The sequence below is a fragment of the Xenopus laevis genome, chromosome 7L (genome assembly GCF_017654675.1).
Source record: "Xenopus laevis strain J_2021 chromosome 7L, Xenopus_laevis_v10.1, whole genome shotgun sequence".
NCBI classification, from domain to species: domain Eukaryota; kingdom Metazoa; phylum Chordata; class Amphibia; order Anura; family Pipidae; genus Xenopus; species Xenopus laevis.
In genome coordinates, this window is record NC_054383.1 from 60,227,656 (window position 1) to 60,245,661 (window position 18,006).

General features: G+C 37.5%; 1 protein-coding gene across 2 annotated transcripts in view; it reads right to left on the bottom strand.

The window, feature by feature from the left end:
- Window positions 1-18,006, bottom strand: part of echs1.L (enoyl-CoA hydratase, short chain, 1, mitochondrial L homeolog) — a 172,339-nt gene that overhangs the window by 145,471 nt on the left and 8,862 nt on the right. For both annotated transcript variants that reach the window (XM_018224612.2, NM_001095662.1), the window contains exon 2: window positions 9,716-9,913. In XM_018224612.2, the coding sequence (XP_018080101.1) occupies window positions 9,716-9,913 (198 nt within the window). The remainder of the gene's footprint in view (window positions 1-9,715; window positions 9,914-18,006) is intronic.

Consider the following 18,006-nt stretch of genomic DNA (forward strand, 5'->3'; position numbering starts at 1 on the left):
GCACAGAAAACGATTGTGTAGTCCTACCCTAACTGTGCTTGCATGCATATTAAACAAATAGTTTTGTTTTTAGTAGAGAGCGTTTCAAATTCGTAAAACAAAAGCGTGTGTTGGAAACAGCATTTAACATGCAAGCATGCAAAACGAGAAAGCTCAAGCTTCAGCTCTAGAAGGGATTCTGTAACAAATAATTTTTCAAAATGTATCAGTTTGAATTTACTTTTATGATGATGTAGAGAGTCATATCCTAATACAAGTGGCAATTGGTTTTCATTTTCTATTTGTGGTTTTTGAGTTACAGTAGAACCCCCATTTTACGTGTTTCAGGGGACCATAAAAAAATATGTTGTAAAATCCAGGAAAATGTGTTATGCATAATATATAGGTGGGACCACAAAACAACAATGTAAAATGAGAGGAAACTTAAAATCAGGAGATGTAAAATTGAGGTTCCAATGTATTTTATTCAGCAGCTCTCAGTTTGCTGTTTCATCTAGTTACCCTAGCAACCATGCATTGATTTGAATATGAGACTGGAATATGGATAGAAGAGGGACAGGATATAAATGTGAATAAAAAGTAGCAATAACAATAAATGTTTAGCCCTACAGAGAATTTATGTTTTAAATGGGGTGAGTGACCCCCCATGAAAGCTGGAAAGAGTCAGAAGAAGAAGGCAAATAATTTAAAAAACTATATAAGAAACAAAGACAACAAATTGAACAGTTGCTTAAAATTGGTCATTCTATACCATACTAAAAGTTAACTTCAAGGTGAACCATCACTTTAACGCAGCTCGAGCTGAATCCTATACTGAAATAATTTTTCAAAAGAACAGATTTTTAAAAAATCTGTTACAATGTGGCTACATCTTTGATGGAAATAATTAGGCTACATAGTTTTGTGTTATCTGCAAACACCGATACATTACTTACAATATCCACCCATAAATTAACATGTTTAATAAAAGCGGACCCAATACAGATTCCTATGGGATCCCATGAGGGGGGGCTCCTTTTGCCTAGAAGATGTATTAGAGCTCACTATTAAAATCACCAGAAATCCTGTCTCCCTACATGAAGAATTTGTGCAAAAGGCAGTTATTTTTTTTTTGGTTGTACTGGAATCAATTATTTAAGTGAGCTATAATACATCTACAAGCAAAGGAAGCCTGATAAGATATGTTGGATCTAACGGTCAATAAATATCTGACACATGAAGACAGAATGAATAGAAATAGATGCTGAGAGAGGGATAGTGAAGATAGACTTAATTATTTCAGAAACAATGCAGAATTTTTAATTGATTATATTTATAAAGCTTCTTATTTCAGTAGGATGAGGCTTATATTAAATTTTAATTTTCACCATAGTTTCCCTTTAACCTTTTCACTGCCAGCCAATTTGGCCAAGTTGGAACTTCTATTGCCAGACTGTTTTTGAACATTTGCTCTTTCACTTTAGGGGACCTTCCTGCGGGGGGGTCTTTTAGTTTACCCACGAAAACAAGAGTTTTTTTCAGGACAACCTAAGCTTTCAAAATATGCTAGAATTTAGTTGTCATTCCAGTCCTGTAAAAATATATGGGCTTCTAAGTGTATAAAAAAAAACAAAAAAACAGTTTCACATGATACAAACGCATATATCAGAAACATAATTTATTTTATGCATGAGAACATGGCAGATTTGGAAAGTTCTGTGTCTCCCTAACGAGCCAATACCAAATTTATATAGTTTTATGGAGATTTTTCACTTTGATATATCAAAAACTCCGAAGCAGTAAACTACCAAATTTCCAAAGCACCGCTCCACAAAACTGCATACATCTGATTTCAAGGCCAAACATTCCACTAACAGTAGGTTTACCCTAAAAAAACTACCCCTTATTGGAAAGAACAGATTCTAACGAGTTCAAAATGGGTATATATTTGTACTCCAAACTAACAAGTTGCAATTCTTTCCTAAAGTTAGCAGTTTTTATAAAAATGTGTTACATTTTTGAAAAATTACCTCAAAGTGTCCAGTCTACAGCATTGTATCTCCCACATATCATTATATACCAAGATAAAATACCCTAAATATGAAAGCCCAGGGTCCGCTGAACAGTTTGATGCCCAATATGCATAGGTACACATAAGTATGTGGCGTATAGGGGCCCCAGAACGAAGACACCCCATACGAGTTATCAGTTCTGGAATTCCAAATACTGAAAAATCACCACATTTACAGCATTTTTCAAGGGGCAAAAGTACAAAAATTTATGTTCACCCCAGAAAACCATATATTTTTGGAAAATACACATTCTGACGAATCTAAAATGGGTATGCACAATTTTCTACTCCAAAGTACCAAGCCGCAAAGCTTTCCTACATTTCGCAATTTTTATGACATATACAAAAATCTCCTCAATACTCCAACTCTAAAGCATTGTATCTCCTACATATCATTATATACCAAGATAAAACTCCCTAAACATGAAAGTCTGGGGTCCTGTGAAGAAAACGGCAAGCACTCCTGAAGCCACTCGTAGGTAAAAACAGCTTTTTATTTCAGTCGGTTAAAACATACAATCCTGACGCGTTTCGTATCTCACCGATACGTAGTCATAGGCATAATAAACAAAGTAACATAACGGCTTTTTAAGTTACTAAACCGGAAATTACATGTTAGATGACACTATATCTAATTCTCCCTAAACTTCTTTAACTCTTTAGCGTACACCTTCTTAAAACATAAATTATAAAATACGATTTTCACAAAAAGTTCCAAACTGACTGAAAACGAAACTGGAAAGAAAATGCGGCATATCTAACTATATGAAGCCACATAACCTAAACCTACATTAAATATCAATCAATGTTTCCAAATTGTGTCTTTCTCTCAAAGGTATGTTGCCATTGAAATTTCGAATGCATTTAATTAACGTTACTATATGCTGAAAATAGCTACATTCTCTTCTTAAATGGAAACATAATATTAAAAGTTAATACTAAAACTTTTATAAATGATTGAAGTCACAACAATATTCACTAGATATGATGAAAGGTGCATAACATGAGCAAAGTGAATTGAATAAAGTATAATTTATAATTTAATAGAGACAAACATTTCACACATGTTACATGCTAGGATATATATATATAGATATATAGATATATATATATATATATATATATATATATATACACACACACACACACACACACACACAAGTACGGTAAATTCCGTTACTAAACTAAACTCCGCACAAGGCTGCAGAAACAGAGGAAAAAAGGGGGGAAAGAAGGAAATGAACCCCCATTGAAACTCTGTTCGGCTAATATCCCGAGTATCATGAATATAAAATCAGACATAGCAGGAAATGTCAAATCTAGAGTTTAAACCCGCTGGTTGTCGTGTCCCCAAAGAAAATATCCAAAAGGCTTCTCTATGGAGGAGCTTGTCCATCAAACTTCCTCCTCTATATGCAGGCTCGACTTTCTCTATGCCCTGTATAGTAAGTTTTGTAACATTACTACAATTGCACTCTGAAAAATGTCTAGATACTACCGTCGATTTACTATTAGACACAATCTGGTTGATGTGCTCTCTCATCCTATCCTTTAGTTTCCTTGATGTGCAGCCAACATATTGAATCCTACATTTTGTACAGTTCAACAAATAAACTACCCCCTTGCTGTTACAATTGATGAAATTCTTTATCTTAAATGACTTCCCTAAACTATTGCTCACAAAATCCGTAGAAACCATAATCCTTTCACAAGCGACACACCTACTGGCTCCGCATTTGTATGTCCCCTTAACATCCAACCAAGTTCTATCCCTCTTTCTTTGCACAACACTCGGTGCCAACAAGTTTCCCAATGTGGGAGCACGACGAGTAACAAACTTACAGCCATTTCCGAGGATCTCTTGTAGCTCACATCACCATATAAGATTGGCAAATGTTTCTTTATTATTTTCTTTATTGTAGGATATTGTTTACTATAGGTGGTGATAAACATCGGCATTTCATTAACCCTATTTAGACTATTCCGAATTTTATTACTTAAAAGGGTAGTTCTATCTAGTTCTAAAACTTTTTTGAAGGCTGAATCAAGTGAGTCCAATGGATAGTTTTGAGCTAGCAACCTATCCCTAAGATGAAAAAAGCCTTTTTTAAATATTCATCATCCGTGCGACAGTTTCGGCGAAGCCGTTGAAACTGGCCAAATGGTATAGCCTTAAAAACATGGGGTGGATGACAGGAATCTGCTCTCAATATAGTATTACCTGCTGAGGCTTTCCTAAAAACGGTACTCATCTTATTTCCTTTATATGATAATTCTAAATCCAAAAAACTGATTTTCATTTCTCCAAACTCACTGGTGAATTTTAATTTACAATCATTAATGTTTAATTCTGCAACAAAATTATTAAAATCTAACTCTGTCCCGTCCCAAATGAATAATAAATCATCCACATACCTTTTGTATAGCCTTACTTTATGCAAATGAACTGACGTGCCTCCAAAATGCTGGTTTCTTCCCACCAACCCATGTATAGGTTGGCATAGGTGGGTGCAAATTTTGCACCCATCGAAGTTCCGCACCTTTGGAGGTAATAAGTGCAATCAAACTTAAAAAAGTTGTGAGTGAGTAAATACTGGAGTGCTCTCAGAATGAAATCTACAACAGTTTCATCATAATTGCTTTAAGTGTCTAAATGATACTTTATGGCTTCTAAACCTTTGTTGTGAGGAATGCACGTATACAAACTCGCTACATCAATCGTAGCCCAACTTAAAGAGGTACTATCCCAAATAAATCCATAAGACGTGTTTAGTATCTCTTAAATATGAGTCTAAACGTTTCACCAATGGTTGAAGTAACATATCAACTAACTCCGACAAGTTCTCATTCAAAGATCCTACACACGACACTATGGATCTGCCTTCTGGAGGAATTTTATTCTTATGTATCTTAGGCAGATGGTGAAAAATGGGGATGTTTGGATTTTCAGGTACCAAGTATACTTTCACACGATAGTTGTATACACCATTCATAAAATCTGACTCTGCTAGCTGTAACAATTCCTCTTTAAACTTCTCATGTGGATTAACTCTCAAAATTTGATAGGCATCTGCATCATGTAATTGTCTTTCCACCTCATTTATGTATTCCACTGTATCCAACACAACTTTCCCACCTTTATCGGCTTTCCGTATTACTATATTCAAATCAGATCTTAATTCAGACAACATTTTTAGTTCACTTTCAGTTAGGTTCGAAGCTGTTCTCTTTACCGAATTTCCTAACCTTATTAGTTCCTGTTCTACTATATCTTGGAAAACATCCACACATGTGCCTCTAAACTGTACAGGATAAAAATCAGATCCTCCCCTAAGATTATTCAAATCAGTGGTATTTATACCAGTAACTTTCTGAATTCCCTCATCTGTTTCCATCATTAACGATCTTAAAGTGTACAAGGTTCTTTCATCCTGAAAATCAAAAGGGACTCCTGGTACAGTAATTCCTAAATTTTGGACCTGTGTCTCAGGTACTTGTGCAGAGGCTTCAACGTCCAAAATACCACTTAGTCCCTGATTAACATCCTGTTGGGAAGCATATTCTAGATCTCTTGCTATATCCACTTCTGATTTAAAATACTTTTTCAAAACAATTTTACGAATGAATTTATTAACAGAGTTTCAAACACATTAAAGTTCTTTATTGGAGAAAAAGATAAACCCTTAGCCAAAAGTGCATAATGATGTTTAGTTAAATATTTCTTGGATAAATTTAATACCGGTTCTTTGTGAATTTCTTCTGATTCTTCTCTGCATATTCTGGATGTCCGTTTCTTGTTTCCCCTTCTCCGTCGAATTCTTTAAATCTTTGGCCTTGGGTGCGAGTATTGTATTTCTTGGGATAAAACTGTTTCATTTGTGTTGATTCTTTCTTCCGCTTTGAATGTCCATAATTCGGATCCATGACGTTTTTGGTCTCCTCTCTTCCACTGCCATCTTGTCTCCTAATATCCGAAAAAGCTTCCAAAGCCCTGGTATTTTGCTCTTTCTACGAAAGTGTGGAGGAAGGAGAAGAACAATGGGGAGTATCCATTTCCAAACTATATGAATCATCAATACTAGAAAAACTGACATGCTTAAGATTTTTGTGGCGGCTTGAGTATAGATCTTGGAGTTCTACATCTATAATTGGTTTGTACCCTTTGAGTATAAACTGTACCCTCCTCATAATCCTTTTTGTCTCTATTAAACTTTTTCACTTTACGCATAATTATCTGATCTTTTTTCATTTTTTCGTTATTTTGTTGATTAAACCTAACGCTTACTTCCTCATTAGCACATTTTTCCATTTCATTCCGCACAGACAGAATGTCTTGATTGATAATAGCCAAACGCTCCTTTTTATATTCAATTAACAAATTTATTAAAACACATGAACAGTCTATCAGTGCGGCATTCCACCTTATCATGAATTCATCATTATCTGGTGTGAAAGTGGGATGTTTCCCAATTCGTAAGCCACGCGGAATCATTTTCGTATCCATATACTTTTCCAATGTGGCTATATCCCACCAAGTGCGCAGTTCCTTGACAGAAAACTTTTCTAAGTCTAAACTCAAAGTTTCAAAGGTTTTGTTAGGCTCAAGCGACATGTCTTTTTCAAAAGCCTCATGAAGTCTTTGGGGGCGCAAACCTTCTGTGTTTGTCGCTTGACCATAACAACTCTCATTAGTGTGTGACATAATAAATGATTCTAATTTGAATTGAGTTCAATCGGAATAGCGTGAGTTAACATATACTATAAAGGAAGAGCCGATAATACTACAAATAATAATACAGAAAAAGCAAATTACGGCTCAAATAATCTTATTTAAAGTCAATGACCACGGGAAAAACTATTTCTTAAAAGAACATTTAAACATTGCACGGGGTGAGAAAAACTTAACTCATTGAGCTCACCCATAAATTCTCATGACCCGGGTGTATGAGAACCCCGGGTCCTGCACAAATGTTAAATCCTGGGGTCCGCTGAACAGTTTGATACCCAATATGCATAGGTACCCTTAAGTATGTGGCGTATAGGGGCCCCAGAAAGAAGACACCCCATACGAGTTCTGTAATTCCAGATACTGCATAATCAGCACATAGCGACAGGCAAAGGTACAAAAAACTAGGTTCACCCCAGAAAACCATATATTTTTGGAAAGTACACCTTCTGCCGCATAAAAATTTGCTAAAACTGTCTTTCTACTCCAAATGTACATACTGCAAAGCAACGCTAAAGGCAGTGGTTTTTATGATATTTCTGAAAATCTCCTAAAAATATTGCAGTTGGTCGCATTTATCTCACCCAATTTCTTACATACAATTGGAAAACACCCTAAATATTGACGCAAAGGGTCTACTGAACAGTTTGATGTCCAATATGCATAAATATACCAAAGCAGATGAGCATGTGCGGACCCCAAATGAAAACAATGCATAAGAATTTTCTAAGCTGTCAATTCGCCTTCTGTGAACATAGCGCCCTGACTGCATATAATGTGCCGTAAGACCCCCTAACAGTACAAAGACCCCCCAAAACCATATATTTTTGTAAAGTACATATTCTGCTGAATAAAAATTTGCTACAACTGTCATTCTACTCCAAACTTACATACTGCAATATTATGCTAAAGACAACGGTTTTTATGACATTTCTGAAAATCGCCTAAAAATATCTCAGTTGGACGCATTTATCTTACCAAATTTCTTACATACAATTAGAAAACACCCTAAATATTGACGCCAAGGGTCTACTGAACAGTTTGATGCCCAATATGCAAAAATATACCAAAGCAGGTGGGCACGTACGGACCCCAAATAAAAACAGTGCATAAGAATTTTCTTGGCTGTCAATTCGCCTTCTGTGAACATAGCACTCTGACTGCATATAATGTGCCGTAAGACCACCTAACAGTACAAAGACCCCCCAAAACCATATATTTTTGGAAAGTACACATTCTGACAAACACAGAATTGCTAAAAATGTGTTTCTACCCCAAATTATCAAAGTGTAAATGATGCTAAAAAAAATACATAAGGAAAAACAATGCAAGCATAAAACTGCAATAAAAATCACAAAAAAGCAAATACAATTAGGAAAATCAACGAAATAACAAAATAACTGATCCAACAGCGTAACTGATCCAACAGCGTGGTTAGAGGTCAGAATGCTTGATCCAGTAGTCATGCTGTGAAATCTAAAGTTTTTAGGGAAATAACATAAGGGAAACTTAGAAAATGAACTAAAAAAAAAAAAAAAAAGTGAAAAAAAACCCTATAAGTGTGTGTTTGTGTATGCATGGGTGTACAGCTCTAAAAAGTGTATAAATAGGTGCATATGTGTATTTGAGAAATATGTGCAAAAGTTTGAAAAATCAAAAAAAAAAAACCTACTTTTACTAGTATGTGTACTGTGTATATGTAAATGCCTGTAAATACGTAAAAGAGCGTTGAGAAACGCTGAGTCACTGCACCAGGAAGTGCGTGGAGCTGAACATGTGAGCTGCTGGTGCTGCGACAAGGAAGCTGTTGCTGCGTCTCTCTGCGACCCTGGAGTGGAGGATAGCCGGACTTTTTCAGGTAAGCTCGTTGCCTAGGGGGTTCTGCTGCTAACCGCTCCTCTCTGCACGCTGATTTTGCAGTGTGTGCAGAGAGCAAAATGGAATTTAGCTATAAATTGGTTGTCCCCAGATACACCCTGGCAACAGACTTTAAACAAAATAAATACTAAATATACAATGGGACAGCTTTCAGCACGTGTACAGGATAACGGACAAATTTGTTGAAATTTGGACTCCATGGCAGAACTATGTGGTTGAGAGACAACTTTATTTGCAGTAATAATGATAGTAAACTTGGGCACTAAACAACAATATATTTTGAACATATATTATGCTGAGCCATTCTTTCTATTCTTTCCTAAGTCTTACTTTCTTTTCCTTATTCTGAGTGCTTTTTATTTTTCTACCTGGTCCTTTAATGATGCATAACGATGACACATTTTGAATTATTGTATACAAAATACATGGAAGCAAACAGTATACTTGTAAAATGTATGAATGGCATGTAAAGCCTACATTTTCCTACCATGTATTTAAGTTGGGCATATCTTTCCCACCTAAGCCACATCATTTGTACAGCATATACCCCCTCCATTTTGCCAGCACCATCACATTTTCCTAAAACAAATAGCAGCTTTCACCCAGTGGCAATTGTGACATTGACATCTGCAAACACACTTTGCACAACATACTTTGATAACAAGTTCTGCTGGGGTTGAGCACTGTAACGGAACAGACAACCAGCGTGTTTATGGGAACCTGCAACGCTCTTAATTGGCATTGAGTTTAATAAAGGACGGTATGTTGCCAAGCAGTAGACACCTTTTATAATTCTAGATATGTAAAAATACAAATTAGTTCAGGAATTCAGCCAAGTGGTGGTTTGCTATGCACAAAAATATAGTTCTTAATATATTTTCAAAATCTTTCTCTCCTCTACTTATTTAATAAGTGTGTCTGTCCTTTCTGTCAAAATACCCATAAAAACTGCTACTAACTTTTAAAAACTGACACATTATAACAGTTTTCAACCTTTTCTGAAGTGGGATTATTTTTTATATAAATGAGTTATGCGAATAAGCACAGATAATTTAACTAACCAGCAAATGCCTTTTCACTACCAGTAATAACAATGGCACCAATGTTTGGGTCTTCCTCAAAAGTGTCCAAAGCCTGATTGAGCTCTGTCATCAATCCATCACACAATGCATTCAAAGCCTTTGGTCGGTTCAGACGGATCAGACCAACATTGTGATGTTGCCCTTTCCTCTCCACAAGTATGTATTGAAAAGCTGGGCCTGCAAGGAGTAGATAAAAAGAGCGGTTAGTCTTGATTCATCAAAAGTTATTTTACTAATGCACTGTACATAAATGTAACATTACTTTAAAAGCTATTGAAACTCCTAAAGGGTTTTTTCTTTAACCTTATAGGAACTATAACGCAAAAAAATCCATTCTACCCTGTACTAATAAAAGCTCTACCATGCATAAAATTTATTATTTTTAATGCTTTATTAAAAAAAAAATACTGTGAGAAAACACTTCTTCTGGTCTACTTAAGTCAGGAGATAGGGCGACTCACTCTGCAGGCTCACTCTGCAGGATCCAACATGCAGCACTCAACATCTCCTCCTAACCAGACTTCTGCCAAAACCAGAAGTTAAGTGATATGGCTGTACTGATATGTGTCAGACTGATTTATTTCTGAATGCGCTATGAGCACTAAAGGCAGCATGCAGATAAGCTGTAAATCTTATGACCACAAGGTCCCACTCCCAGTATCTAAATTTCATAAAGACGGATATATATTACAAGGCTGCTGAAAAATCCTCCATACAGCCATATCACTTAACGTCTGTCAGGTTAGTAGATGTGAAGTTCTGCATGTTGGATCCTGCAGACCGAGTCGCCCCATCACCTTATTTGAGTACATCTGAAGCAGTGTTTTCTCACAGTACTTTTTAATAAAGCATTGAAAATAATAAACTTTATGCAGGGTAAAGCTATTATTAGTACAGCTATTATTAGGACTGTAATACATAAAAAAAAATTTTTGTGTTACAGTTCCTTTAACCAAGGACTCAGGATATGATGCAGGTGGTGGCGGAAGGAAAGGCAGGTTTTAGTTATAGGGGATTCAATTATTAGAAAGGTGGATAGGGTAATCTGTCGTAAGGCCCTTACATGCCGAACAGTCTTCTGCTTGCCTGGTGCTAGGGTTCGGCATGTGGTGGAACGAGTGGGCAGATTATTGGGAGGGGCTGGGGAAGACCCAGCGTTCTTGGCACACATAGGTACCAATGACAAAGTTAGAGGAGGCGGTGAAGTCCTCAAGAACAATTTTAAAAAACTAGGTGTAAAGTTGAGGACTTCCAAGGTAATTTTTTCAGAGATATTACCTGAGCCACGCTGAGGAGACCGCAGGAGCATAGGGAGATTAATGCGTGTGAGAGATTGGTGTAGGGAGGAGGGTTTTTTAGAACTGGTCTGATTTCTAAGTCGGCTACAGGCTCTTTGCTAGGGATGGACTGCACCTCAATGATGATGGTGCAGCTGTTTTGGGAGAGAAGATGGCTTGAGGGTTGGAGGAGATTTTAAACTAGGCATGGGGGGGGGAGGATTTAGTAAAAGATTCAGTGGAAAACAGGTTAGTTGAGGTAGTGGGCAAAGAAAGGGAATTTGGGGGAGGAGATTTGGCTGGGGGTACTGTTAAGTATAGGGAGGACCATGTCATATGTTCAATATGGTCAATATGGTACCAGTATTAAATGTAGGTTTGCAAATGCAAGGAGTCTGACTGGTAAAATGGGAGAGCTGGAGGGACAATATGTGATTGGTGTGGCCGAAACATGGCTGAATGAGTCACATGACTGGGCAGTTAATATCAGTGGCTATACTTTGTTTCGGATGGACAGAGGCAATTGAAAAGGAGGAGGGGTATGTTTGTTTGTTAGGCAGGATTTAAAAGCTTATATAAAGGAGGAGGTTATGTTAGAAAATGAGGGGGCAGAAGTCTTATGGGTGAAGTTCTTCACCAATTGTAAAGAGTCCAGCAAATTAATTGTAGGTGTATGCTATAGACCCCCTAATGTAAGTGACGAGGAGGAGGCTAAGCTCCTGATGCAAATAGAAAAGGCTGCTAGTTTGAGTAACGTAATGATAATGGGGGATTTTAATTACCCAGATGTTGACTGGAGCAACAGTACTGCCAGATCAGTTAATGGGAACAAATTTATAAACTTGTCGCATGACAATTTTATCTTGAAAAAGCAGTCAGCACATCGATTATCTCTCCTTTGGCACGTTCCTCAGTGACCACTTTCCACTGATATCACGACAGCATTTCTTTGCAGAACAGCACCAGCCTGTAAATCTTTATTTAAAAAGCCTTTATTTCAGCTTAGGTCATGACAATTTTATGGCACAGGTTGTTGAGGAGCCTACCAGAAAAAAAATGCTATTTTGGATCTAGTGATCTCAAATGACCCAGAACTTATGGCAAATGTGCAAGTCATTGAACCCCTGGGTAATAGTGACCATAATATTATATTATTTAATGTCTGGTGCAAAAAACAAATGTATACTGGGGCAACAAAAACCATGAATTTTGGAAAAGCTAATTTTAGTGCCTTGAGGGCTCCCTACAGAGCATTGATTGAGGCATTAAGTTTTCAGCTAAAAACACAGAACAGAAATGGTTGTCATTTAAAATGATATAAAATCATTTCTGTTCTCAATTTATTCCCTTACAGAGTAAATGTAGAAGCTCTAAGAATCATCAGATGTGGCTTAATACAGAAGTAAAGAAGTTAATAGGAAAGAAGAGAAGGGCATTTAAAAACTACAAATCTGTTGGGACAGAAGCTGCATTTAATGAATATAAACACTGTTATAAATCAGCAATCCGGAAGGCAAAGAAAGGAAATGAAGAGTGAATTGCGGTGGAGGTGAAAACTAATCCTAAAAAGTCTTTTTTAAATATATTGATAGTAAAAAGATGCAGGTTGAGAGTGTTGCTCCATTAAATAACGGTACCAGTATGGTTGTAACAGATACAGAAAAGGCAAATGTGCTAAACCAGTTATTTTCATCAGTGTATACAATAGAGGAGTCGGAGTTCCCAGGCTCACTTTATAGCTGCACTAATGGCTCAGCTCAATCTAGTCAGTGGCTGACTCAGGATATGATTCATAAAGCTTTAATAAAAATTAATGCAAACAAGGCTCCATGGCCTGATGGCATACACCCCCGGGTTCTAAGAGAGCTTAGTTCAGTTTTAGACCAGCCCCTATTTCAGATTTTCTCAGATTAACTTTCATCTGGTATGGTGCCTATGGATTGGATTGGAATATTTAAAAAAGGGATTACGATCTCAGCCTGGCAATTATAGGCCAGTAAATTTGACATCTGTGGTGGGCAAATTATTTGAAGGCTTGTTAAGGGATCACATTCAAAATTTTGCCCTAGTCAATGGCATTATGAGCAGCATGGCTTTATGAAGAATAGGTGATGTCAGACAAATTTGATTGCTTTTTATGATGAGGTAAGTAAGATGCTGGACAGTGGGCAGTAGATGTGATCTATTTGGATTTTGCCAAAGCGTTTGATACTGTGCCCCACAAACGACTGCTTTCTAAACTAAGGTCAGTTGGGCTTAATTAAGTCGTTTGCACATGGATAGGTAACTGGCTACAGGATTGGGTACAGAGGGTGGTTGTTAGTGGTACATTCTCTACTTGGAGAACCGTTCTTAGTGGGGTCCCTAAGGGCTCGGTATTGGGTCCACTTTTATTTAACTTCTTCATTAATGACTTAGGGGAGGGTATTGTAAGTAATGTATCAGTGTTTGCAGATGACACAAAACTATCGAACCCAATTAATTCCAGCCAGGATGTGGCATCCTTGCAACACGATCTTGACAAACTGGCAATCTGGGCAGCTAAGTGGCAAATGAGATTCAATGTTGATAAATTTAAAGTCTTGCACCTAGGATTTACATATATACAAGCCATTTATACCCTTAATATGACTGCACTAGGCAAATCCATTATGGAAAAGGACCTTGGAGTCCTTCTAGATGATAAACTGGGCTGTAGCAAGCAATGCCAGTCAGCAGCATCAAGGGCAAATAAGGTCTTGAGCTGTATTAAAAGGGACATAGAGTCACGGGAGGAGGAGGTCATTCTTCCACTGTATAGAGCACTTGTAAGGCCACATCTAGAATATGCCATACAGTTTTGATCTCGATCACTGAAACAGGACATTATTGTATTAGAGAGGGTACAGAGAAGGGCAACCAAGCTGGTAAAAGGTATGGAAAATCTTAGCTATGAGGAAAGACTGGCCAAATTGGGGATGTTCAAGCTGGAGAAGAGGCACTTAAAGGGTGATATGATAACTATGTATAAATATATAAGGGGATCATACAATAATCTAATGCTTTATTTACCAGTAGGTCTTTCCAGCTGACACAAGGTCACCCATTCCAATTAGAAGAAAAGAGGTTCCGCCTAAATATTCGGAAGGGGTTTTTTTTTTTTACAGTGAGCTGTGAAGATGTGGAATGGTCTCCCTGAATCAGTTGTACAGGCTGATACATTAGATAGCTTTAAGAAGGGGTTGCATTGCTTTTTAGCAAGTGAGGGAATACAGGGTTATGGGAGATAGCTCATAGTACAAGTTGATCCAGGGACTAGTCCGATTGCCATTTTGGAGTCAGGAAGGAATTTTTCCCCCTCTGAGGCAAATTGGAGAGGCTTCAGATGGGTTTTTTGCCTTGTGTCTTTTTTCAACCTAACTTACTATGTTATATTACCTGAGACAGTTAAGCCTTATACTGCACAGGGTACGTTCCTGAGACACACATCTTTGTGCAGATTACGCAGCCAGCACTTCTTGAAGATCAGCTACTAATCTTAAAAAATGAAAAATAATTTGTGAATGATTCTAAATGAAATGAGATTATTCTAACATTAATTAAAACACTCTTATGTATGTTTTTAGCGACTTACTTAAAGATAAACATTGCTGGTGTATATTCTCTATTTAACCCTCGTGGTCAAACTGTGCCCAACTTATGTATCCAGTACTGTACATTTCACAGTATTTTAATTGCAACAATCTCCACCCATTAGTGGCGTATACACCGTATCTATTACTTGGAATTTGAGTTAACGTTATAGAATGGTTTGTCCTGTGAAAATGTTGGGGGACAAGTAATAGATACTGTGGGCATGCCAAGAAGGGGTGGAGACAGATTGTTACAATTAAAATACAGTGAAATGTACTTTGATACATAAGTTGCATACAGTTTGGCCACAAGGGTTAGATACAGAAAATAAACCAGCAATGTTTAAGTAGTGAATTATATACATAAGATTGTTTTAATTAATGTTGGAATAATCTCATTTCACTTAGAATTATTAACAAATTTTCTTTTTTAAGGTTACTAACTGATCTTCAAGGAAAACTGAGTGCTAGCTGCGTAAACTGCACAAAGATGTGTGTCTCAGGAATGAACGGAATACCCTGTCCAGTATAAATCGTGACAGTGTCTCAGGTAATATAAGACTAGTTTATTGTTTAAAGTGATATTCACACTTATCTACATTGAAAGTTACATATAGGTCATGCGGATCTTTTTTCACGAATAGATCTGCTTTTTTTAAGTAATGAAGTTCCTTAAAAGGGTTATTCACCTTCAATGTCCAAATCTTATGAAACCCCTACAAATGCTCTCAGTGTTAGAAAAACCCATTTGCCATCAACAAAAAGGTCATTGTAAACGCTAGTTTATATACCATTTAAAGGACCAGTAACATCAAAAAATTTTTTAAAAAATTCGTTCCTATACAACGAAAAAAAACACCCAACACAAATTAAACTTTAAAATAGCAAAGCCTTTATTAAGAAATAACACAAACTCCACTTCCTGTCCTCTTGAGAAAAGGTGACCATCCATCCAGCGGTGCTCGATTTATCCTCCCTGGCTTGCCTCTTCCTCGCTCCTCCAGCTCTCACACTGCGGGGTCTGGGAATGAGCCCAGTACTGCAGGCTGGAGCCGAGGTGGTGGAGGAGCTGGGCAGCGGCAGGTTCAGCCCGTGCTGGGAGGAGAGGCTGTTGGCTCATTCCCAGACCCGCAGTGTCAGTGTGGCCACGTTTGAGAGCTGGAGGAGCGAGGAAGAGGCAAGCCAAGGAGGAGAAATCGAGCACCGCTGGATGGATGGTCGCCTTTTCTCAAGAGGACAGGAAGTGGAGTTTCTGTAAGTTATTTCTTAATAAAGGCTTTGCTATTTTAAAGTTTAATTTGTGTTGGTGTTTTTTTTCATTGTATAGGAACGAATTTTTTTAAAAAAAATTTTGATGTTACTGGTCCTTTTAAATCTGTCCTTCTCCTGTTTCTCTGATAAGTTTTCTGAAGGATGGGAGTGGCCTGTTTTAAACCTGCACTTCCTATATGATTACATCATCACTCTCAGGCTTTGCCCTTACTTGGTTCTTATTGGACATTTATACTGCCCTCCCCTTGTAATTCATTGGTTGCTTGTGCACTTGTAAGCAGTCACATAAATTCAAAGGCCATTGGTTAATTTCTTCCTTGCATTGGCTGCTATCTTGTGTGCATTACTTGAGAGTCTCAAAAAGACCCAGCATATCCCAAATCCAACACATTTTTACTATGCAAATAATCGTATACATTAATAAGACATGTAAACTCTATAAACCCTTACCATATCATTAAATTGGGCACATATTCCCCACACAAAATGAATCATTGTCTCTGTATTTTTCCCCTCCGTTAGCCTGCATTGTAGTCCTGAATACAAGATCTGCTTCAACCAGGCGGACATTTTCAGCTACATCATCATTTATTTTTGTATATCCAGCCACGCCTGATGACCTTGCTCAGAAGTTTTTTTTGTATTAAGTATGTGTAATCCTACTCACTCCTACATGTAACCCCACTCACTCGTATGCATAATCCCACTCATACATGTTACCCCACTCAAGCATATGCATAATCCCACTCCTACATGTAACCCCACTCACACATATACAAAATCCCACTCCCTCATATGCATCATTCATTCCTACATGAAACCCCAATCACGCATATGCATAATCCCACTCATACATGTAATCCCACTCACTCATATGCATAATCCCACTCACACATATGCAAAATCCCACTCCTACTTGTAACCCCACTCACTCATATACATAATCCCACTCATATGCATAATCCCACTCAATCATATGCATAATCCCACGCATACATGTAATCTCACTCATATGCATAATCTCACTCGTACATGTAATCCCACTCACTCATACATGCTTGTAACTCTATGCAGAGGCAGCAGAAGCCACCAATGCAGAGAGAAGTGCAAATCTGCTCAATAATGTTCCTAGTACGTTCTTGACAGATAGAGCCCTTGCCTGCCAGCATATACAGTGTGTGTGTGCTTGGCAAACAAAGTGTTAAAGTACAGGGCTGGTAGTCTGGCATTCTTTGGGGGAAGCAGGTCTTTGCACTTTGCTGCAATTTTTAGCTCAGAGAAGGATGCAAATGCAAAACACAAAAGTGATCTACTATGTTTTTTGCATGCACAGTACATAATGCTCCTTCAATGTATCTACTGCAAATGCACCACAATAGAACAGGGGACACTTGGGAGGAAGAATGAGAATGGTGCTGTAGTACCTATCATTACAGAGTAACCTTGGGTTTTAGGTGTACAAGGCCAGTATATGTAATAGTTGAAGTACATGTGTGCACATTTTATCCTTTCAGGGGGTAATCAAAACAGCAAGTGGATCAGATGCATGTGGCTGTGCATGCTTATTGGGGTTTTTCAGTCGGATTTACTTACAAGACCCTTTTCTCCTTGCCCGCAGGCTATACATAGCAGGTTGGAGATTACAGTAGAATAAAGCAACTTAAAGCAAACAAATCAACTGAAAAGTATAAGTATTTATTAACTGCTATTTTATATTAAGGTTTATATTTAACTACTGTGCTTTTCTTTTTTAAAGGTTTTTTTTTCTGTCTTGGGTGCTAAACAGCAAAGTTTGGTGTGCTAGTGTGCTTACAGCAAGTTTGTCACAACCTGCTTTACTTTGCAGTTTTCCCTCCGTTTGAGGGGGTGGGGTTTGATTAGTTGCACCTGAACAGCCTGTATAAATAGAACCCCTGGGACTCCAGTGGAGCTTGCTCTAGTGTTAGCTTCTCTTAAGTGGGTGCTCATAAAGTGGGTGATCTGTAAGTGGAGTTATAAACACTGGAGTTGAAAACTAAAGGAGGTTCAAACTAGGTCAAAAGTTTGTTCTAAACCCTAATTTTTATTTTATTTACTTTTATTTTTTTCTGTTTTGATCTGTAACTGGGAT